The sequence below is a fragment of the Bombus pyrosoma genome, linkage group LG11, assembly GCF_014825855.1.
Source record: "Bombus pyrosoma isolate SC7728 linkage group LG11, ASM1482585v1, whole genome shotgun sequence".
Lineage (NCBI taxonomy): Eukaryota > Metazoa > Arthropoda > Insecta > Hymenoptera > Apidae > Bombus > Bombus pyrosoma.
The window spans coordinates 11726082-11750303 of record NC_057780.1 but is presented as its reverse complement, the minus strand read 5'-3'; the positions used below and the strand labels follow the sequence as shown (position 1 = coordinate 11750303).

Below are 24222 nucleotides of genomic sequence, written 5' to 3'. Positions count from 1 at the left end.
TGTAACAACACTTCCTTATACGATACGTTATACGACCAAACGACGACTTGACATTTTATCGATACAAGGTAAAAAACGCACTATCGGCTCTCCTAGCGAGCCATATATTATGCTCGAGAGGTGAACGTCCAAATTTCACGTTTCACTAACATAGGTTACATAAAATCGATGACACGCTATCCCTCTGACACTTTTTCCTTCCCATTCGCTAGCTCATGTCCACATCGTCGACGACGCTCGTCTTCCCCACAGCTATAGATCGCCTGGATATATTTCTTTTTCTTTTCTAGAGTCACGGCAGTGTTTCCCGTACGTGTGCGTACGCGAATCGGGGTCGATCCGTGGACTCGCTCGAAATGCTACAACGGCCAGGGAAAATAGTTGGAGTGTGAGTCACACGATTTTATCGCGGCCAATCTAAAAGTTGCTTTACGAGCCGTTGTGGACCACCGACCGTCACTTTGCATTTCCATGGATCGCAGAAATGCTACACGATGGATATTAAATAAACCCGTCGGAAACGCGAAATAGGAATTCTGATTTTTATTTCAACTGTGACTTCGCACCGTTTTCACGTTGCTTTCGTGTCTTTCCTCACACATCATCCCGTGCTGTTTGCTGTTTTCTCACCCTGGTCTAGGAATAAGGTTAAAATTGCCTCGGAGACACCGGAGAAATTTCGATTGACAAGTCGAGCGAATGGAAATCCCGACTTCCCTCTCGAGGGATCAGAGTCGCATAGAAATTACGATTCTTTTGCGAGAGGATACTCGTATCACGGGATTAATCGGCGCAATGACGTATGAAAGAAACCATAGAGATAGAATATAAGGCTTAATCTGTTTGAAGTCGGTGACGCATTACTGATGAAAATAGCCAATAACACAGGTCTCTAAAAGAAATTTTTATTATCAGCTAGTATTAAAAACATATTTTGAAAAAGCTATCTGGGGAAATACGTTACTGAAACGAAGTAATAGACGATGTTACGTAAAGATTGAAGCAAAGTTTTATGCATATGATGCATATAGTGTGCCATCACAGATTAGTTTACGAATCAATGACACATGTATTCTTTCATTCTTCGAACAGAAATCATCTAAAATCTAAAACATGTATTTTTCACCTCCGAAACCTTCTCACTTATTTCATTTCTCTACAGAAACGGAACAAATTCGACTTCGAATGAGTTGTCCTGAGAATGGGGTAGTTCGGATTAATTGTAGGTCAGATATTTGTTGAATTAGTAGAGGTTTATGTCCGATTTCATTAGCACGTGATCTTAAAACATCGACTCACCGCCCACGAAGGGAAATACCTTCAAAGGTTAGAATTATAAGATTTCAGATATATAGGTGGTAACGCGACACGCACTGTCATCGCACGCAACTCGTCGACACGCGACGTTAATTAATGCGGACGTTTACTTATTTATTTCTATCCCATGAAATTACTGTCTTTCTACAAGCATGTACAACTTCATTAAGAACTTAAATCGTTATAATAATATTAATATCGTTGTGATTTATTTCACATTATCATCTTTTGCTAAAAGAACGACGTAATTAACGAAAATTCCTTATTAATTAAAAAACACGTAAGATTCTTGTGTAGTGTGAATTACATATATATAATAAATGCTATAATATTTTATTATATAATTATAACATTGCTGTCCTGATACACAGTTCGATTTTTTGATATATAGAAGCAACTTCTGTAAATATTTCAAAACTAACAATTTTTTAGATAAATCACTCATCTAGCAAAAGGACGGTATAAAATATCCATAGGAAATTTGTCTTTAATCTCAAAGATTTTCTTCGCCGAATTTAGATTAATAAATGAAATATCAAATTATTTGATACGAAATCGAACGAATATCTATGTTTATTGATTATTAAAGCAATGGAAAAGCTAGTCATAAAGATGGTCGTGTTGGCCATACCGCCAAATTGGCAGTGTTCCAAATTTCGTGCGAAAAAGAGACTACGTCTCTAGCAGACAGATTAGTAATTAAAGCACTTATTAATAACTACAGGATTAAACGCAAAAAATTCGAATGGCGGTTCGCATCGGTTAAGTGGGATCAAAGTTCGTCGAGGAATCGACAGCTTCGAGCCGATTAATCCGCGTCGAGATCAGTCCCGGACACGTGGCCTGTCACTTGGAGTTGACACAGATTTCCACGAGTTGCTTCGACACCCAGGATACGCCGTATCCTTTGATCTGTTTCTGACAGCTTTATTTCGTTCGTATTACGCGTCAACGTTCCAATGGTTCGTATTATTTTGCATTTCGCCTGAACATCTTTCAAACGGCAGGATCGTATCGAGTCAGACAACGCTCCACGCTCGACAAATGTACAACTTCGTATAGAAATTGTAATTAATTTTCTAGACTTTTATTTTTTAAAAATCATAATTTTCAAACTTTGCACTTGCGATGTAATGCTATTCGTTTTTCATTCTATTATTAATAATTCCATTAAAATAATGAGTCCCTCTTACATTAATTATTTATTTCTCAAATATTTATCAAGCCTTCTTTAAATTGTTTTTAAAATAGCATGCTTCACGGCATAAAGTACCAGAGAAAAATAACAATAAAAAATGATCTATATAAACAACGCAACCCCATTCACTCGTTTTAATATACCACACTCGATATCTTCGCCCACGTACGATGCACAAAATGTACGCAAAAGGAGCGAGAAACCAGCGTTCTTTCAACATAGAAGCATGATTAAAGTAGAACTCACCACTGTCCGCGTAGGTCTCTGAACCGTATCCATCCTGAAGTCCACTCGCCCACGTGCCCTCGTACCTCGCCGTGGACGTGGTCGATTGTCTGACACCGTATCGACCCTTGAATCCTTGAGACCATTCGCCACGATAAATCCACCGTCCACGGGTCTCCATGCCCAGACCGTGGCGTTTCCCATTCTGCCACTGGCCTTCGTAAACCGATCCACTGAAATTCGATATTGTTGACGAGTGATAATACGATATAAGATGTTCTCAGAAAATCAGTCGCTTGCGTTTCGCCCCTTAGCCTCGATGCAGCAGAGTAATCAAAGACACTTTCCGGACTTGTTGCTCTTCGTGATTCAAACTGTTTCGCTAATTGGGTTTGTCTCGTGTTTTTTACTGCTTTATATTGAAAGGGAAGTTTCTTTCGGAGAGATAAGGCTCGTCGAAGGATGCGCAAGATCTATTTAATAGAATTTTGTGTCATGGAGATCGTTATTTAGAGAATTTGGAATATATGAAAATTGTTAATTTCATTGACACTAAAATTATGACAGCGATGAGAATAAAAAATTCCTAATATTTTATGGAAGTTTTATAGGTTTAGAACGAATGATTTCTGAACATTTGAAAATTGCTAACTTTTTTTTTTAATTATACACATTTGCTAATATATATATATGCTTTTGTAACGATTTGAATGTATGGATAAAGCTTTCTTTGTTTACATCGCATATTTTGCCGATAGCTTTCATCTGGATTACCTTGACGCATGTTCTATCCTTCGTGTTAAATGATTGATTACTTATTTGAAATATGATGATAAATATGAAATGATTGAAGTCACTTATTTGAAATATGTGAATGTATGAACTGTTGTGTTTTTTTTATAGATTATAGACTGTTGGTTTGCATATCTTTTATAAATCTGATCAATGGAAGTAACAGGAATTATATGAAACAAATCAGATTTTGCTAGTCAGCTTCCAGCATACAATCGATACGAAAGGAACTCGTTATCGAAATGCTCTTTGGTATTTCAGCAGCTTTTATCGCGTTCAAATTCGAATACCCGTGCGATTTTCCACACAACAAATACTCGGTGTTCAAAGACGAATATGTTTCGCACGAGTGGATCCTCCTCGACTTCTGAAGGGAAAAAGAAACAGATCTTTCGATCTGAAGGAGCGATTTTCCTTTTCGCGTTTTATTCGAAGTTGCAATGAAGAATTTTTCTCTTCCTCGATATTGCGCCACGCGAAGAAAGGCCAAATTCTTTGTTAGTTTTGTCGCTAACACATATACATTTCTGTATATACAAAAAATACGTTGCAACAAATGTACTTTGTTCCTTTCACGGAAAAGATACATGTTTTTCATAAATATTCATACGACACAGATAGCTTTTCATATAAAAAGAATCACGATTACTCGTGGTTAAAAATTAGTTTCTGTTATCTTCGGTTCCTTCTCCTTGATGCTACGGTTGTTTATGTAAATTTTTTTTTATAAATAAAATTAGTAGAATAAAACCTAAACTAAGATTTATTTTATTTTATTATCTTATTGTTCTAATATATTTGTTAGGTAACTTATATATGTTTGTAACTTATATATCTTCTTGTTTATTAGTTACTTTAGGTTTATTAACCGTTCTTTCCTTTCTTCTACAATGTAGTTTTTGGCGACATTGCCTGCCAGAGATTATTCGTGAATTACGCTTCGATATTCATGCACCAGTGTCGCTTACACACAGCTCCAGAGCTCATTTTAATTAACAAGGGAGGAAGGTTGAAAATCGTGTTGATATCGAACATCGAAGACAGCCGCTTAAGAGAAACGAAAAATTGACAAGTCGTTGATATTCGCCATATAAATGAAATTGCAACATTTTCCTGCGAATAATTTGAATATTTTATTTTTAAACAACTGGAACTAAAACCTTTGACTTTATTTACTCGATCCATCATTTTATCTTATCGGATCCTTTTTCAGAAATCTTGTTGAATATAGAAATATCGCAACATAAACTTAGTACAGTCATCCACCTTATTAACGAAACAATATTTCTTCTTAATTTCAAGAGTTATCCGATGACTCACAAGGATGCTATCTATTTCCACCAAAAATATAAACGAATAAAGTTTCCCACTTTATTATAACCAATGACAGAGATAATTGCCGAAAAATGGTTCCACGTCATTTGTGGTCTCGAGTTCGTCATCAACGAAAGGCAGCATCGTAATTTATCGGGCATCCCTAGGAAAACGTGACTTGACGAAGACCTTGCTCCAGTTTAGACGGAAACGAAACGACGGAATCTCTCGGCCCAGATACGTGGTCGCGAGGAACATAAGTTCCCCATCTTTGTCCCTTCTCCTTTTTTCCTCTTTCTATTTTCTTTCCACGGTATTTCCACCCTTTCAACGTCGCCAGCGACGCACTCCGATCGAGCGAAACCAACACCGAAACGTGGAGAGTATTAAAAGAAGAAACGACCACAGTCGCGCTGGAAGATCTTTAATACCCTTTAATTGCTCATTACGATTATAGAATGAGCTTGTTTGAACTGTTAAACACATTCACGATAGCCATCCGATAAGGTATAGTCAGTGTAATTAACAGTTAAAGTGGAACGAACATTTTCTATTTTAATTATTCTACGATCCTCATTATTGCGAATTGAATCTTGGAATTGATACTCTATGTATACATCTGTCACGATATTAATTTATGTAATTCGAAATTTTAAAGCGACTCTTCTTTCTCTTCGTTTTTCTCTTTTTCCGTTTTATATTGTTTCAATGATCTTGCGAGATAATTTGATAATTTAAAATAAACGGAAAGACGAAGACAAAATCGATCAAGGGTCGAAAACGTGTTGTTATTTCTCAATTAGAAACTTGTTCGATGTGCGTGACTTTGATTCGCGATACGATCAAACCCAGACCTTTCGAATGACATTTTTCTGTTACGTGAGGTCACGGAATCCACAACGTGTTCTCGTAATTGTAACATGACTGGTTAACGTGGTTGGTTAATCGATACGCATAAAACGCACGAAAACGTTGTGCTTATCTACCACCTTTAAGGAGGTCACGAATTCTTCAATGGATACTCCAACTTCGCTAATATCGAAGGCAAAATTCAAAGAATTATAAGTTATCGCTTTCAAAAGTGTAGATAGAAATTTTCCATTATTAGTAAACTGCGAATACGTAACTAAAGTAAATGGAACTGACCTAATTTAAAACCGCTAGCAGGAAATCTTCGTTTTTCTCGAGGCGAAGGAAAATTTGCAATAGGATCTGTAACATGGAATTTGAATACACAGAGACGAACAGACAGTTTTGGTATCTGGATGTTTGGGATGGTTCAGATGTCCCAATAACTGACATTCGATAATATTGGTATATTCTTGGACAATCCGAAGTTTCGATGCATCAACGTGACCTATTATCCGAATAGTCGAACCCTGGCTACCGAATGCTTCAAGAATCTACGAATTATTTATGTTTTTTGACAGGGTGACGAATTCAGGATTGTTCCAAGTCCCGCGAAATGTTCGAATTCGCGGTGATTCTTTTCGTTTCGGCCTAATCCCGAGCGTTCCCATTGATGAACACCGTCGTACTAAAAATACATAAAAATGTGGGTCAATTCCCCTATACGTTGAAACGTGCGTGTGTCAGCCGATGTTAATAACACTTATATTTACGAGCTCTCGTTGCACTGGACTATTTAAAGCTGCGTGACAAAATTTCTTCCGGAACGATCGACGGCTCAAATATAGTCGCGCAACTTACAACGTTACGCGGTCCCGTGGAAAAGAATCACCGAGAGAAATGTCTCCACAATTTTCATCACAGAAGCTTATTACACCGTCTTTTCTTTTTATTTATTTATGAATGAGGCAAAAAGGAAAAATGCCTTTGATATAAGAACGGGAGAAATGTATCCAGTGATTATATTTCATTTCATCAAATTTTTGCCTTGTCAAAAATCAGATCTTCTATAGAAGAATATTAGACTGTGAAAGTGGTACATATGGTAGCATTGTTTGTTATTTGAGCAAACTATAGATAAAGTTAACCGTTTTACTGACCGCAAAGATAATTATTTTTTATTTTTCTTCTCTAGACGAAACTAGACAGAGATTTATTTTATCTTCGAAATACCAGAACGAATATATTATAGTTTTGCATATCATACGCGGCTTATATATTTTGGCGCTTTTATTACCATAAATGTAATCTTCATATTGCTATACGTCGTCGCAAAAATCCTTTCGATAAATACGAACGTTATATATTATTATATTCTATATACATTGATCTCATTTGAAGAAGAAATGCACTTGTACCATTGAACACAATCGAAAAATCTCTCAAGAGACGATTGAACAGGAATACCGTTGAAAAACGAAAGAAAATAAGTTTCTATGATGAACCGAGGATTATTTCCCCCCTGTCAGAGCCGTTGGCTGAAACTCCTGGAAATTTGGCGAAACGATTGTTTGCCGCGTCCGTGAACTAGGTCCTAACCGCTCGGATCCCACTGACCCGGACTCGTTGTCCTTGCACTCGATGACCTACTTTCAGGATCGGGAGATTCCCGCCCGGCCCCAGGTATATACCGAGATACGTGTCAAGGTCTCCCGTTTATCTCGAATTCACGCCGTTAGAGACGGTTCCCAAAGATAGAGTAAAATCAGCTAAATTCCGTACGGCCAGGCTAAATGCACGAATTTATCATCTCTCTATTCGATGAAGTCTGCTGGTCGAAATCCGTTCACGCTTTCTTTCTACAAAAATACATTGATAGTGCGACTGATAAATGGAAACGTCGTTATTATGACATTTATGGTTACTATTAGGTGATTATTGTATTGTGAATACGTCATAACGTTCAGAGTTGCTTTTCCACATAACAGCGAGACCAAATCCTCACCACTCATATATCAACTCTGGTCATCTCAACTATAACGTTTCAATGTGCTCGTTAAAGAGCTCTACGTTTCCTCTTTGAGCGAAAACCTTCATCCGTTTCGTGGTCGTTTATCTGGATCTGTGTCGTCTTTAGGATTCAGAAGATGAGGTTTACGGGTTCCCTCTGCTTCTAGCGATGTATGTAGCCCGTGAAAGCTCTGCTTTTGCTTTTGACAGAGAAGCTTCCACTACCTAATCCTATATTACGACCTGTCTATATTTAAGAAAACGATAGTTATATCATTGACGTACGACAAAATGGTAGATGAGTTGGAAGAAGTTTGATCGAATAGAATCGATCGTTTCAAGTTTGGATCGTGTTTGTTCTATCGAGAGTAATTATTTTAGTCCTCTTGCGAGTCGAGGAGATTTAGCTTTCGAGACAAGAGAGCCGAGTTTGAAAGCATTCGACCGCGATCGAGATATCGATGCTGTGCCGGTGTATCCCCGAAATACTCGGGCATGCACGCTCCAGCAAGAACTAACGAGCCTGAACCAGTTTCATTTACACGGATGCCTGTTTCAAGTGTTTATTATTCACCGAGAATCTTCAAAATAGAAAGACGAGTGACAGCAAGCAAATCTAATGTCTGTTTTTGTAGTTAATGGAAAGGCAATTAGAACATGAGGTAAAGATTGTTCTGGATAAATTGAAGATGAATCGAAGTCAATAACGTTTTTATTAATTAAATTCATGATGCCTTTGATTTGACATCGTTCCGCTAATTGAAGACGGTTTACGATCTGGATAGTAACAATGTACACGGAGATTGGCTTAACCAAGAAGATCAATTTTAATCCCTAACGAACAGAGAGGGCATCTGTGGTTTTAAATCGTTGAAGGCCAGAATTCCAAGAGTTGCGATATCTTTGTAGTGCCTTAGACGAAGTTTCCGAAAGATCCGTTTTATCGGAATTTTAATTTAATCCACATTATTAATGTTTAACTATAAACCACTAAGAAATGATTTTCATATATAAGTTACATTTAATGATCGTCCTTACGTTTATTTTATATCGACGCATTTTGATAAAAAAAAAAAAAAGAAAAAGAACAGAAAGAGCCCGTGTATCAACATCCTAACGGAATAACTCAGGATTCTCAAGAAAAAACAAGAAACCCGATCGAAATTCGCCGGAGAGAGTCGAGAAAAGCGGCGCTAGTAAGCGAGGCAAGGGGCGAACAGAGCAAATTGAAAGCATGCCAAAAATTAATAAGAATCCGAAGGTCTGGTCTCACCTAGGCCAGGTGTAGACACCGGAGACCTCGAAACCAAAGTGCCAGCTACCAGAGTATGCACCTTGGCCCTTGGGTCCCGTACATACGCCGTGTCCATGAGCTTTTCCATCTTCCCAACCGCCGCAGTAGGTGCCGCCATCGTCGAAATCGAATCTGCCACCGTTAACCTGGGCACGATTAGACGCCGCCGTGGCGGTACCTGTCGCTCCAGGTTGGGCAGTGCTTATGCCACCTGTTTGAGGCAATTCGGCACCACCTGCCACCCCGTTCGGCGCTGGCTGTTGCTGCATCTCTTAACACCACTTTCTAGTCTTCCACCACCTCCTCCTCCTCCACCACCAACTTCTTTCCCCACCACCCACGTCGTAATCTTTGCCTTTTTCTTTTTCTTCCTCGTCGTGATTGTGGTCGTAGTCGTAGTCGTTGTAGTTGTCGTGCTCCTTATCGTCGTCTTCGTCTTCGTCGTCTTCGTTAGTGTCGTCGCGCTGACCCGTTACCAAAAATCGCACGCGCCTCGTCTCCCTGCTGAACGTTGCTCCGTCATCCTTCCTTCCTTCCACCTCCACGTTTCTTCTCGTTTTACGCGTACCACCAACGGACCTCTGCAAGATCATACGAACAACCCTTTGTTGATCACTCGAAGTCGTCGACGAGAAACACTGATCGCGTCAACTATTTTACTTAGCCACGTGAAAACTCGCGTACGCGATTATGTCCGATGTCTTCGCACGGGAGCGCGGGGTCGTCTTAAAGAACGATTCGAAGAATCGACGAGACTCGAGCGCTACTATGCTCTAACGAAGAGATTAGGGTAAATTTCTCTGAACCAGCATGGTCACGCGTTATCGATCAATGATCGACCGGTTGGTTATTTGGATGTCAAGGATACGGTTTTTCTCTTCTTTGTGTACGATCTATAAATACAAAATTCAGCCCGAAGCGAGGCTAGACGAGAACGCTCTAGGATTCGACACGAGTTAATTTTAGTTGCCGTTGGTCGGACAGCAACGGACCTGAAAGGAACATCATCGCCGCAAAATCTCGAGTCTCGGCAATACGAACTACGATCACAGTTCACAAAGACGATCTCGTGACTCCCCTGCGAAACGGCTTCGACCGGCTTCCCGTGGCCTTGAAACACTTGAGGACACAAGGAGAATCGATACACCCGTACGATCTCCTCTGTAGCACCGTGCGTCGTTTTACACGTTCGATACTTTCGTCGATTTCTTATTCTTTGCACTTTCTTCTTCTCCTCATCCCTACGTTTCTCACCACTATCGATCGACAGGGTTCTGGCTATTCTGCTAATCGATCGCCGATTATCCTTCGAGCCTAACACGCGCTCGACTCGCACGTACACGCAACCATTCGCACGCACTCGCCACCGTAAGCAGCCAGTTTAAACGCGGCTCAGATTCCCTATCGAGTCAGCAGCTGATTTCGCGCCACGCGACACGAATCCGCGACAATCGATAAAAGGAGAGAGAGAGAGAGAGAGAGCGTTTTCTCTTCTGTTAATTCGCCCCAAAATCGACGATTCCGATCAACGTTCCATCTAGATCCGATCACCTGTAGTCAGTCGGCACTACGCGAACGGCACAATCGACGATACACTTTCGAGTTTTCCCGAATGTCAACGTAGTGGTATCCGTCTCCAGGCATTCGATGGGCAGTCTTAATACCAGGAGAGGATGCAGCAGGTTTTTCGTCGAACTTGTCGAAACTCGACGGCTGAACAGCAGCCGCGGTTTCGCCGTCCGTCTGACGCCGTTACGCAACGCTTCTATAAGCATCCGTGATCCGCTCGGAATGTGACCCTCTCTCACTCGCTCTCCCTCTGCTACACTGTCTATCTCCGTTCCACTCTTTCTCTCGTTGCTCTCCTTCCCTCTGTCTCTATCTCTCTTGTTCCACCTCAGCTTTAGCTCGTTTCTATCCTATGTTCTGTGTTCGTATGTCGCTCGGTCAGTTGTTAAAACGAAGGCGCGAAAGCTCGTCCGATTAGAGGAACAGTTGGAGCTCGGTTCCTCTCTAGATTAGTTGCTGGTCGCGTTAATCTACGTGCACGTAGCAGAAGAAGAGAAGAAGAAGAAGAACAGCGGCATTCTGTACCGCCTGGTCTCCCTGGTCCTCCTACGTGCGAACACGATGGCCAGTGAATCAGCCCGCGCCGCCTCTTCCTACATGCGGCCTCTTGTCGGTCTTAAAATATTCACTAGACTTCACGACGAGCAGAGTTTCGCGAGGAGCAGTGCCGTTCGGCCAGGGAATATAGAGCGATTCCTCGTTGGGCTCGACGGCCGGTTCACCTCTATCCTTTCGTTTCGTGGATCCACCGAATGAAACTACGCACGCGGTACACTATAGCGGAAAACGATAGAACGCAGAGAAACGAGCGATTAGTCGGTTGAAGCACACACTCGCACCTTCTTCTCTCTCTATCTCTTCTCTATTTCTCTTTCTCTTTTTTTACGATGTACAGGACAAGCTTCGAGGGATCGAGGTGATCATCGGTAACGTCACCGTTGTCTTCGTGTCCGATCGCGATCTACTTCGTGTTGTTAAGTCTTAGTAGAAGCGATAGTCGTTAGTGTGATGGTAATCGCGATGGTACGCGTCAGCATGATCAACGGGGGCCCGGAAACCCGGTGTCGTCGCGACGTCGACGTTTAACCGTTCGCGACCGCTGGCTAGACACGATTCACCGCACCCGCCCAACGTCCGTCCGCTCTAGCAACACGCTAGAGCGGTGCTCGTGCTCGAGCTCTAGCCTCGAGCTTCTCGGCTAGCTGGCTAGGAGCTTCTATTTTTACCATGGGGTGGCGAATTGTTCCCCACACCGGCGGCGGCCCACGAGGCGGCAGCTCGAGCGGACCAGAGGTTCGCCAATGCGACCGGGTTCAAACCATTTATAAATAGTAGGAGTTTCTCGCGCCGCTCGCGGAAAATCGGCGACGATTTGCCGGAATACGGATTCGGGTCTGACTCGATGCTTTCGAGGACGTACAGTACTGATTCCTGGATTAACCTGTTAACCGGGTCATCCCTTAACCCTTTCACGGTCCAATACCTTTTTAGCCTCCAAGGAAAATTATTTTTTAGCGATTATTGATAATAAAAGCAAATTTTGTCGAATGACCTAAGAGATGTCAAATAAGGACATTCTATTGATCGAGAACGTACTAAAGTACAGTTAACGTTGCGTACACGTAATATATATCGAGAGTGAAAGGGTTAACCCTGGTTCGTGAATACCAAAGAATAGCTATAGAATTTGTTAATTGAATTCGCAAGAGGAATTTACGATAGGTTTGGTTCAAGAAGGATTTATATCTTTGATGTCTGGGTGGTTTAATTCGTCGATGAGTGCGAGGCAGTCGAGCTGTTCGTATTTCCGATTAACCAGCCGTCTTGTCGAACACGTGTACCGGAGCGTGGTGTAGATAAAAATTAATGATATTTAGAAACAGCATCGGCGAACGTAATTGATACGGTATGGGCTTTAAATCCCAGCGAGATTCACGCGTACGAAACGAATGCGCTATATTGCTAATTAACGTTTGTTAATGTATCGTGTATACTTGTATACGTAGGAGCTTGAACGAGTGATTCGAAAGAAAATTTCGGAGAGCCGGTAAATAGAGGCTGTAAACGGCGGTAAAGTATCATGGCATGAGTGTTCATTCAGATTTGTATGATTACTAATTCATGGGAGAATTTACGTGTTTGATATATTTAGATGATCCAACTTTGAATGAACGCGTAACGAGAAATATCAACAATTATATCTAGCACACGTGTTTCCTATTCGTAGAACATCCTTGCATAGAATGAAATTCGAGGAAATTTACGAGAAACTTGGAATGTTTCGTTCACTCGCCTTCTCAATGAAATTCGGTGAATATAACTTAACGAAAAGTTTAGAAAACTCAGTGATAGGTTTTCTGATTCTACCAAAAGTAGAAACATTAGCGATTATATTCGGCGCGCAATCATGTTCCCTCTTAAGTGGGATATTCTTCTTCAGAATGAATTCAAAGGAACTTACAAGCAACTATGAAAACACTGAACAACCTGTCTTTCGATTCGATATCAAAAGAATCTTGACAACAAGTAAACGTAATAACTTGCACGTCGTCGAGTTGAAGTCGTAGTAAAAGTTACGAAATGGAGGGTGCTTTGCTTGCTACGGGAACGTGCAATGAGATCTAAACGACTGGGTGAACAAAGATTTCGATCGATCGATGAAACAGCATGGACGCGTCTATAGCCGGTGCATAGGACTGCATTTTTGATGCTGCACTCATCGATGTCGGTCAGTCGCTTTCCTCCCTCCTTAAAGAAACTAGGCTTCCTTGAATTTATTAGAATACACTCCCCCGTGTCAACGATCCTACGAGACTCCGACTGCAACGTTGTCTATTTTTTTTATCTTCTTCTTTGTGCGTCGAAGAATGAGCGAAGAGAGCTGATCGAAAGCTACGGAGTCTATGTAGAACGCGGACCGTAAAATCCTCGCTCGTGTCCTCTTTTTTATATAACAGAAATCAATTAATCGATCCCCCTTCGGTGTGCCTATTGTTGCACGCAACAACGAGAAATAATTACGCGTTCCCCGATGATGCTCTCACGCTCGCCGGCGCGGTCACGAGAAAAAGAAAAGAGAGGCCACAAAGCGCCGGTATACCCTCATTATTAAAATAACTCCTCCTAGAGGATCGTTTTTCCCTCGAAAAGCTCGTTCGAGTGCCAACTTCGAGACGATCGACCGCCTTCTTCGCCCAAAAATCCATCGACTTCCACCCAGTTAATTCTTCCATTTCGGTTCGATGCGACCGCCTCGATTGGCCTTTAGTCGGCGAAAAATATTACAGGCCAAATCTAAGCGAACGTGCGACGCCCTCGTTCCACGCATGCCTCTTGCACCTGCGGACGCGTCCGACCGCACCGTGGCTGCGAATCGCATCGTCGTCGTCGTGCGTATCCGTGATCTTTGTCTCGTGTCACTCGCTGATGATTATACCGATGTTCTATGTATGTATATAGTGTCATGGCTATCACGCGGTCGTTACGCGGGAACAGAAGCACCTGAGGAATCGTCGGTAACGTCCACGAGGCTTCAGGATTCCTTAGAATCTTGCGAACTTACGTCACGCGCTCTGATATCGTAAGTTTTGTTGCAGCAGTAAATAATACACGAGTAATAAATGTTCGTGGAAACGAATAATCTGCAGGTAATCGCGCGCTTCCAGAATGTTCTCTAGTGAAAACACAAAATCATCAAAAGGAGAAGCACGCTAAAATTAATGGACGCTTAATGGACGATGGATAACGAGAAATCGATAAACTCGATCTATATCGAGGTAAGAACAAATATAGATATTTCGGAGTTGATATTGTCACACAGCAGAATTGGTAGTCCTCGAGATATCGCGTCACCGGTGACCAAGTCGAGGAAGATCCTTACATCTAACGGTATCCTGCGAATGGACGAGTCGGGATCGATCCATGAAAGAAGAAAACCGACGCACTCGCGACCCAAAAATACTTGGGAAAAATCATATTCGAAGCGCAGCTGCAAGCATCACTAAAGAAAATACACGGAAATAGAGCGGACACGGCTAGAGCACACGGCTCGCGCGCGCGAGAGCGAGGCGCTCGTGTCACCGTGACCCATCGGGAGAAGAAAGAAGCTAAACTAGAGTCCTTTCAATGTATTCTTCTCACCAACTATTCTCATATTTTCTCGCCATAATTCACGTTGCACACGCTCCACCCAGAACACACCACCAATTTTAAAGCTCTCTCGGGTTCGCACTTCCGACCGATCGATCCGCGCGAGCGGCACGTGCAGTTTTCCGCGGACAATTCCGGCCGAGTCGTCTATCGCGCACTACGCACTGCTCCGTGGAAAAACACGTTGTGCGTTTTTCCGCACACGTGCGCCCCGGCCCGCACACGGCACTTGTCAAGCGCACTTTCGCAGCTGCGCCACACCGCATTCACGCATGCAACCCTCTGCAGCAGCACAGGCACACGCATTCAACCAGACGCACGTTTCATCGATACTATATCGCGGTATACTTGTGCACGATACTCATTGTTTGACCGTTAATACGATGCGATCGAAGTAGAGAAGATCGGAAACGACGATATACCGTGCCGTGATGTGGCGTCTCGACGCTCCGGCATCGATGGGCCACCGTGGACGCGTCGATCGTTGCTTCCTCTGTTACTCTCCACCGTTGCGCACCGGTCTCTGTTTCTACTCGACCCTGGTCCTTCTTCCTTTTCGATCGTTCACCGCCTATCTTCGTCGTGGTCGTTGTACGATGATCGTGTCACGCTGATCGTCGCTGTAAAGTTGTCTCTTCCCTTGGTCTCAATTCTCCTACACTTCCTGTCACTTCCGGTTCTCGCGTGTCGTTCCGCAATAAAACAGGTATACTATGCCTCGCGAGATTCGTTTTATTGCGGAGGCTCCGGCTCGATTTTCCACCTCTGCGTCGTCGACGTACACGCACCGTGGATACGGGAACGTGCGTCAGGGTGGTGGCATGATTGCGACTATCCACCTCAACGTACATCGCCGTCGGCGCTGCCCTCGACGCCGTGCGACGCCGGCGTCGTGGCGCCTCGAGTCGGCCGCTCGAATAGCACACATGCGCTGCTCGATACCGATGGCCGCGATTCGTCTTTCGCGCCGTCTGTCTCGAGCGGGATATCCTACGGTGAGTGAGTTTTTCCCTTGTTTTTTCATCATATCAATCGAATCTCGTTTTTGATTATTTTTACTAGATGAAGCTGTCACTTAGCGTTTCTGTGGTCTGATTAATTGGCCTGTGATATCAACGAATGAATTGTTTTTAAAAGAAGCGAAAGATTTCGTTCGGTTGTTTGGAAGCAGATAGAACGCCGTTTCGTTTTGTTACGTTTGAATTTTAAATTAAAATAGTTCCACAAGTTTATATATAGTTAAATATGAGTTTCAGGCAATGTGACAGTCTCCCAATCTAAATTTCTAATCTAAACTTCTGCCATTTGTTTCGGCTTATCTTATGAAATGGCACAATGTGGAGAGTGTCGTTCTATTTAAGCTCAAATATCATTCCCGAAATCGAGAAAATATTCTTGTCCGAATGGTCGTGGCAAACTTTTGCAATCGAACTTTCAACGAAGTTTCATGCGACAGAGTTTCGGAGTTACAGAAAGCAAATTATTTCGAAGCATTTTAAATTAGAAAGAAACGCGAACAGAACCTTCGAACATTGCAGGTTTCCACGAGCTACGGAGGGGAATGTTACGATAATTCGAACGTGATCGAACTAAATTTCAGGCTCGAGCGAACTCACTTCTATCAGGTCCCGTACTCGAAAGTACATATAAACAAGAAGATGGAACAAGAAGGGGTAGTAGAACGCATTTACATACATGTCGAGCCAACTATGTGGTACATATTTCGAATGTAGGATAGAATATGTGACCACTGGATGGAAAATCGAGGTATGGCAGCGTTTACTGGAAAATCGAAGGCAATTACTTCTGTAATACGCTTCGTAAAATTCAATAGATTCGACTATCGACAAGAGAAATGGTCCATCCGTCACATCGTCGTATCTTCCGTATAACAATACGTCAGATAAACGTACGAATCGAGCTTCGTGATCGAGCAATTTAAATATTAGACAAATTCTTGGAACCTTGACCGTAGCTTATTGTTTCATTTTACGATAAAATTACAGTCGCTATGAAAAGTACGAAACACTCTTGTTTCTTAAATTATAAATTTGAATTTATCAATAACATGGGATTTTTTATCCCTAAGCGAGTATCTATGAATACTACGATTCTGTTTTCTTATTTATAGTATACAAGATTCTACAGGAACAATATCGTTTATTAATCGTTGTTAAACAAATTTTGCCGTCTGCTGGCAAGATGTCAGCACAGGTCGACTGGTAACACCGTCTGTATCGACGGACAGTTAAATATCGACATTAAATCCAAGCTCGAATAGATATCCACCGTTGTGTTCGTATGCACTGCATCTCGTCTGTGATTGGCCGTCATGTTCTTTGGAATATCGAATTTTACCATCGGAAAGTTACCTTTAGTTAAATGCACACATGAGATACATAATAAATATTATCATACTATAAATTTTGTTACACGAACTGAAATACCGATTGTATTCCTCTCTTACTCTGACCTTACTTATTATCATGTTTCTTCTCATTTCTCATCCTTTTTACATCCTCTCACTGCCTGTTTCTCTAAGATGCATAGATAACATTGCAAACTACATTAATACGATATAGAAATATATTTAATATTTTAAACATTGGTTGGTCCTTATTGTCGAAAAACGCTATCAGTATTGCGTTTACTGCGATAATTAAGTAATTCGATCGTTGCCCAATTAATATACATATTTAGTACGAAATTTCTATTTCGAATATTATTTCTTACGGAAACAGCTAAAAATTTGAAGTTTATCTCGTCGTTGTTACGTATGCTAAGTTACAACAGAAAATATCGTTCGAGATAACTAAAATCTACGACATTGATTATGTTTGACATTATCATAAATCGTAATGTCACTATCGATTTGTTTCGTTACGAAGTGAACCGTTCTTTTTTATAAAAGGGATAACCTTTTACATATTTATCACTATTATTTTTTTATTTATCACAGTGCTATGTTCTTATAATAATCACTCTGATGAAGCATGAACACTAGAATTTTGCCCTCTCATGAGCAAATAAAAAACAGATTACAGAAAATTAACGGAGCTATGAAGCTAATTACATATGTATTTATAATATAATTAATTAGTTGCTAATAAGCATAAGAATAAAACGTTACATTCTTAAGTCAGCTATCGTTCATCGATATATTTACTCTTTAGCAAGCTGTATCGTAATTTATGGTATTTCTATTCCTACCATCGCATAACCGCTAACTTGTCAAATTACACGCTATCATTGACGTAGCTAAATGTGAATCAGATTTATTTCACAAGCAAGAAGCCAGTAGCAACGTATGTACATTTTAGTGACAAATCTTTGTATTCGATAAAGACGTATTAAAAAATATAATAAATTTCCCAAGAATTACATAATTTCACGTGTTTCTCTAAGAAATGTGGGAAATCTTGCTGATAAAGATACTTTGATGCACTTTCTCCTGCAAAGTTGAATGCAACGGTTGGCACCAACAGGAAGTAAGAATTTAAGAATAAATTCACGTTTACGTTATAAAATATTACTTAAAAATTACTTTCTCAATTGTACCCATATCGAGATTTGTTCTAATTTTATTACTAATTAAAATTCATATCGAATAATATTACAATTATCGATAGTAGTTTGCTTTATTTCGATTAATTTCAAAGGAAATAATTCCTTAAGAAGAAAAGAAAATCCTAGACCGATTATTCTTTAAAATAACAAAGTAAGCGCCATCGAGCACTTTATCTTCTTTCGATAAATTTCTAACGAAATAATTTTCTAAAGTAGCAGAACTCGAGGCAGACATCTCTTTGAAACGTTACATTTATCAATAGTCATCTCCTTTCTTTTCGTAGATCTTTCCTGAAGGAGTTTTCTAATACTACTGAATTTTAACGCGACTTTTGTCTAAATTCTTAATTTCTACGGAACTTTTGACCAATAATCCATCTTTCAAAATATTCGTAAAAATACGAGAATGGATCAAAAATGATATTAATTAGATCAGGTGGTTTGATTAAATAATTAAATTCATAATTGATCACGAACATTGAATCGCGACGCCACTGGACAGCCAAGGCAAAGTCTAGTCAGGGAACAACTAACTTGTATGCATCGGATTTCAACCGGTAATAGAATTATTTTCCCTTGCCCCCGATTGATTTCTAGGCAGTGCCCAGTACTGCGTGCAGTGTCTCATAGGTGAGAACTCGTGTAAATAGTCAAAGGGAATGGAGGAAGATCAGGAGTATGAACGAAAGTAATCACCGTTGTTGATTTTTCGATCAATCGTAAATTTAATAAAAATCGATTTTCGACGATAAATCTGATAACAGTTAGATAGTAAATCTAAATGTATCGTTCATTTTATAGTCATAGCTATAAAAAAGTCTCGCTAGTTTTACGACTAAATTTAAAAAATGATGTTCTTCGCTGCATGTGCTATATGAAACATCAAGTGAAAATTGCATCAAGTGAGAAAGTATCGAACGTTGAATTTATTATTCTTTAAGTGGCAAGATTTATCTTCGTTTTAAAACAATTAAACAAATTCACGAGATTATCGAGAAACGTTCTATCAGGCACATTGAGCCTTCCATTTACTTCTTTCATTTTCTTTATCATAGCTTTACTTTATTGGTCGTAAATAATCTCTTCTTCTTTAGGGGATTTAATTTTTTCTAATTGCATCGAGATCAGTTTCATCGAATTCGTATGATTTCGAGTTATTAATTATTTCAAATTAAATACTTCAATAGCGGAAAAATATTTGTGGATCTCTTGCGAGATTTCACTGAATTCATGAAAAAACAAACTCGATAACCTCTAACCCTACCGAAATTTATTAATGTTTACGAGTCACATACAATTAATGTCTAGTCCACCTCTGGATTCTGCCAAGGGAACACGTACGATTAATCGCGTGTAAGATTAAACGCGGTGCATTTCCTTCAAAACCGAGTCGCGTTTCAACAAAAATCTGTATTTCTTCTTATTCAAACTCTAATTTATTCGACGGAAGAAATAGATGGTGATTAGAGACAAATTAATTGAGCAATCCGGAAATTATTCTTTGAATTCTTTGTCGTCATCGCGAGTTCAATCGCAATTCAAGTGTTACGAGACGCTCAATTGCGCCTTATTTGCCACCGCGTAAACTTTCTTGTTATTGTTATTTCACAAAACTTCGCATCTGAAATACATAAAATCTCTTCAGCTATCTAACGCTCACTTCTATTGCGATGTTGCGTCAGCCAATGATCGTGTGTTAATACTGATTTCTCTTGAACGTAACAAAGTGGTGCGAGCCATCGATCGTGTTTCTTTTCAGACGTAGCAACGCAGCGACCAAAAGCATGGATCTGCTCGGTTTAACTTTCCAGTCTCTGGATTTCAGGGACAGTAAACCTCAAGAAGACGATTTCCTTGACTTGGAAAACCAAGAATGCGAGGAGTCTTGCAAACAATCTAAGAAAAAACCATGGGAAAAATCTAAAGAAGACTTGACATCGTGTACCAAGACCGAAAACCAGCATCCAAACCAACAACTGAGGATGATTAGCTTGGACGAAGTTGCGTGGCATGACACTGCTAGCAATTGCTGGATCGTGATACACGATTTTGTTTACGACTGCACAGAGTTGTTGAAGAACCATCCTGGTGGATCAGACGTGATTCTTGAATACGCTGGCAGAGACGCGACTTTGCCGTTCTTTGGCACTGGACACTCTTCTATGGCGAGGCAGAGCTTAGAGAGATACCTCATTGGTGAACTTCCGCTCGAAGAAAGAATCTTTCGTGTATCCAACGGTGTCAAAGTCGCTGGACTTTAATGTATAATTACGTTTGATATTTTATTTGTTGGATGATTTTTGTTCAAAGACACGTTATAAATATATATCGTGTTTTGTGTGTGTGTGTGTGTGTGTGTGTGTGTGTGTGTGAAGATTTCGAAATTGTAAAATTTGACTTAACATTAATCTTATACAGTATGAAGGTTCTGGAATTGCAAACGGCGATAATTACGCGATTAGACGTAAAGATCAAAGACCAAGGTCAATTTCAGTTTTCTCGATGTTATTAGTCTTGCGACGAATTTTTCCGTGCGCTGCCGTCCTTTTATGCATCATGCGATTAAATATCTGTATTAAGTGTATCAAGTTCCTACGTTCTCCTTTTACAGTGATAGAATAAAGATATTTTATGAAGTCGTTCCTTAAATCGACGAAAGAAACGTATCTTTAATGTTAATGTTTTATCATCTTTTGATACTTAAACTACGAATATAAGCACAAGCACAAGCATAATCACAAGCACAAGCATAAGCATAAGCACAAGCACAAGCATAAGCACAAGCACATGGCTACATTTGTGAAATAGATTTATTACGAAATCAATATCTCGTCGCATAATTGTAGTGGAAGATGTAATGTTTAAATGTTATAAATTCTACGAATTTCTATTCTTTCTGTTTATAACGTAGGATTTGAAAATACATTTATTATAGTTCAAAGCACTCTAAATGTAGAATGACTTTCAACTTGTTATTTCAGGCATTAAACTGGATTCAGTTGAATTTAGTATAAGATTCCTATATTTATATGCTGATAATATAAAAATAAAAATATTACAAACTGTAAAATATAACTTATAAATAGAATATAAATTATAAAATGTTGTATAAGCTATAGAATATAACGTATGAAAATATAAATATTCTTTTCCTAGCAATAAATCAACAATCTCATTACTATTCTATGTTAAAAGCAATACCACGAATCACTCATTAATGCCTGAAAACCAAGCACACGAGATTCTAATTCATGCACTGTTTCACACGTTTGTTCTCGTTCGAAGTGGAATTCAAATAACGATGACGAATTAACTATCAGCGTGTATTATAATTTCACCGCGGCATCGCGCACCGGTTCACCGCGTTGCTAATACAGAACGATCGTGCCAAGTACAATTAATCGATGCAATAAGCAGCGAGTCATGTGAAAACGCGCAATTCATGCCTAATTATCCCCGGTGACGATCTTTATTTGTAATGTCGATATGCAGAGACGATAACGAGGCTTTAATTGCTTCTTCTCATCGAGCTGTTGCATCGGTTCGCATCATTTGACACGCGATCTCTCGTTCGTTTGATCGGCAACCGGCATATTAACGACGTGGAATAATCCGATGCCGTGTTCGGAAGTAACATTAAATGTATTAATAAAGCTCGCGTAACATCGGTCTCGGGGCGACTAACAGAGAAAAAACGCGTGTCTACAGCTCGTCCAAACTGAAACAGGAAATTTTACACGCATGTAAAAGTTTGTAGTTTGATAGAAATTTGTATCGTGTTGTGTGATAATTAGTAGACGTATTTTTCAATTTGAAATATGTCGACGTATACAGATAAATACAAAATATACAAATAACATACTAATGAAATTCCGACACATTTCGTATAACACACATAGAGTATATTCATAATAGATGCCTTCGAATCTACTATCGAATAATTTCGTGAGTGAATATTTTTATTTTTTCAAAAATTGTATATGCTTCTATTAATATGCGTATAGACTACATAGACTGTAACGCTTAGCTTTCATCGAGCACGATGAGTTAAAAGCAAAGGAAGCGCGTGCAAGGTCGATAAATCAGCTTTTCGGAGCATCGTCCCAATTGAGTCGGCGTATACTCACGGGAACCGTCTGGGTTATTGCAAGAGGTGTTTCATTCTTTAATTAGACACCGTGAAATTAGATACGTTCGGTGTGTCTGCGGTTGCGGGTTAAGGTATTTAAGTCACGCCTTCCTGATCATCTTACATCGTTCCATCTAGCACTCGTTTCTTCGTGTTCATTTCGCGACTGTACCTTTTGGCTTCTCCTATATGTACAAGTGAAAAGCACGTTGCGCTTACCACGACGATATCGTTGAACGTCGTGCTGCAAACGTACATCTCTCTTAATAAGTATTAGGAATTTACACTTGTGTGAACAACGAGAAATTTCAAAAATCATTCGGATTTTGTTATAACTCGGGAATTATTATATTTCGTTTGAATTCTTTGGGATATAAAGAGGAATAAAAGGCGAATAAATGGTACGCTTTACATCGGTACATTATATTTCTTGGTCCTCTAAACATTCATAATATACACAACATACAATATGACATAGCGGTTCAGCTTTGTTTAGTTTTTCGTTCGAACGCGGTACCGATAGAACGTTGTAATTAAGTTTTTCGTTACTTGCGAACGTTGCTTTTCCCTCCGCCACTATTTCCTCCTCCGAGTATCTATCGTGTGCCATTGTGCACAAGGGCAGGAGATAGATCAACATTCACGGAAATTATTAGGAGATATACACAATGATGAGAAAAATATTTCTATATCGGAATAATGCGTCTACTAAATACCATCGTAGATTCTGCTCTCTTTTTTTTTCTTTTTGTCTTTTTCTTATTTAGTTTACAACGCTACGTCTCTTATCTCGTACTCTGTATGGAAACACTTGGCCATTTTTCACTTTCGCTCATATTCTCGTTGAACGATTTCTCTCATTTCGCCTTCGCTTGCGGTTTCGGGTTAAATTAGGAAATTTCGTTCAGTCAAATTCAGATTTCGCAGAAACGATACGTCACGCACGTCAATCCAATAATCAGAATCGTCTGGTTTCTTGCATTGTGCATGCTTTATTCACAAGACAATGTTCGGACGATAAGATTTCCGCGCTATTTTAGGAGAATTGTAAACAGTGCAATCGAGGAAGAAGGGAACTTTTCATTTCGCAACTCTTTTCACGCAAGATTCACGTTCGAGACGAATAAACAAGATAATTAAAGATAAACGATTACTTAATAAGGTGTTTATAAATGCCGACAAGCGAAGAGTTTCACAATTCAAACACCGAAAAATATTCAATTTCGTACGCTCGACGAAACGATTCCATACACACGATACAATGCGAGCTTTATCGTTTAAACGATGGTTGAAACACGCAAATTGACACGAATTAATCTCGTGCGGGAGAACCTATGCATTTTAGAAGTTTCGCGCTCTTTGGCAGTCCTGGGTTCCATTCCCCCTGCGGTTAATTACGCTGGAAGTCAAGATGCTCCGAGAAATAAATCCCCTTCGACGCATCATTGTTACACCTTCTTTTACATTTATTATCTCTTTATCGCGTGAACGATAAACTGTGTGCGCTTAGACGTACATGTATCATCTGAAGAGACGATTTTCCTGTCGCTGTCGTTATTATAAACGCGAAGAATAATTTTAGCCCTGCTACGATCTTTCAATTTTTACTTTACAATCTCACGTTTCAATTGTAAAGATCTTAAGAGACAAATGTATACATATATCATCAAACAAAGTAGTTGTACCAGATTAATTTTTATAAAACTCGGTTACAATAATTTTTATAATAGAAATAATGCAAGTGATTTAATCAATTAATCTGAAAGATTATTTTATATATAATACATGTAATAATAATAATAAATAATA

The 24222-nt window shown here is 39.9% G+C and overlaps 3 protein-coding genes across 5 annotated transcripts in view; 2 read left to right on the top strand and 1 right to left on the bottom strand.

Moving 5' to 3' along the window:
* The window catches only part of LOC122572504 (junctophilin-1-like), a 43604-nt gene extending 28033 nt beyond the window's left edge, over nucleotides 1–15571 (bottom strand). Inside the window, 3 exon segments of the mRNA XM_043737504.1 lie at nucleotides 2762–2973; nucleotides 8979–9580; nucleotides 15140–15571. Of these exon segments, the coding sequence (XP_043593439.1) occupies nucleotides 2762–2973; nucleotides 8979–9268 (502 nt within the window). The 5' untranslated portion in view covers nucleotides 9269–9580; nucleotides 15140–15571.
* The window catches only part of LOC122572506, a 159387-nt gene that overhangs the window by 47368 nt on the left and 87797 nt on the right, over nucleotides 1–24222 (top strand). The window lies entirely within an intron of this gene.
* LOC122572507 (cytochrome b5-like) lies at nucleotides 18898–20950 on the top strand. Of its 2 annotated transcripts, none has more exons than XM_043737511.1 (2): nucleotides 18898–18972; nucleotides 20044–20950. In XM_043737511.1, the coding sequence occupies exons 1-2, from the start codon at nucleotides 18944–18946 to the stop codon at nucleotides 20543–20545; spliced, it is 531 nt and encodes a 176-aa protein (XP_043593446.1). In that variant the 5' UTR covers nucleotides 18898–18943; the 3' UTR covers nucleotides 20546–20950. The 2 variants fall into 2 exon arrangements, with proteins under 2 accessions (XP_043593446.1, XP_043593445.1); XM_043737510.1 differs by lacking the exon at nucleotides 18898–18972 and adding an exon at nucleotides 19546–19637.

Coding starts and splice junctions, on each gene's coding strand:
- LOC122572507 (XM_043737510.1), top strand. CDS start 19,561: ATGTTTACGAGTCACATACAATTAATGTCTAGTCCACCTCTGGATTCT. Junction 19,638..20,043: donor ACACGTACGATTAATCGCGT/GTAAGATTAAAC, acceptor GTTTCTTTTCAG/ACGTAGCAACGCAGCGACCA.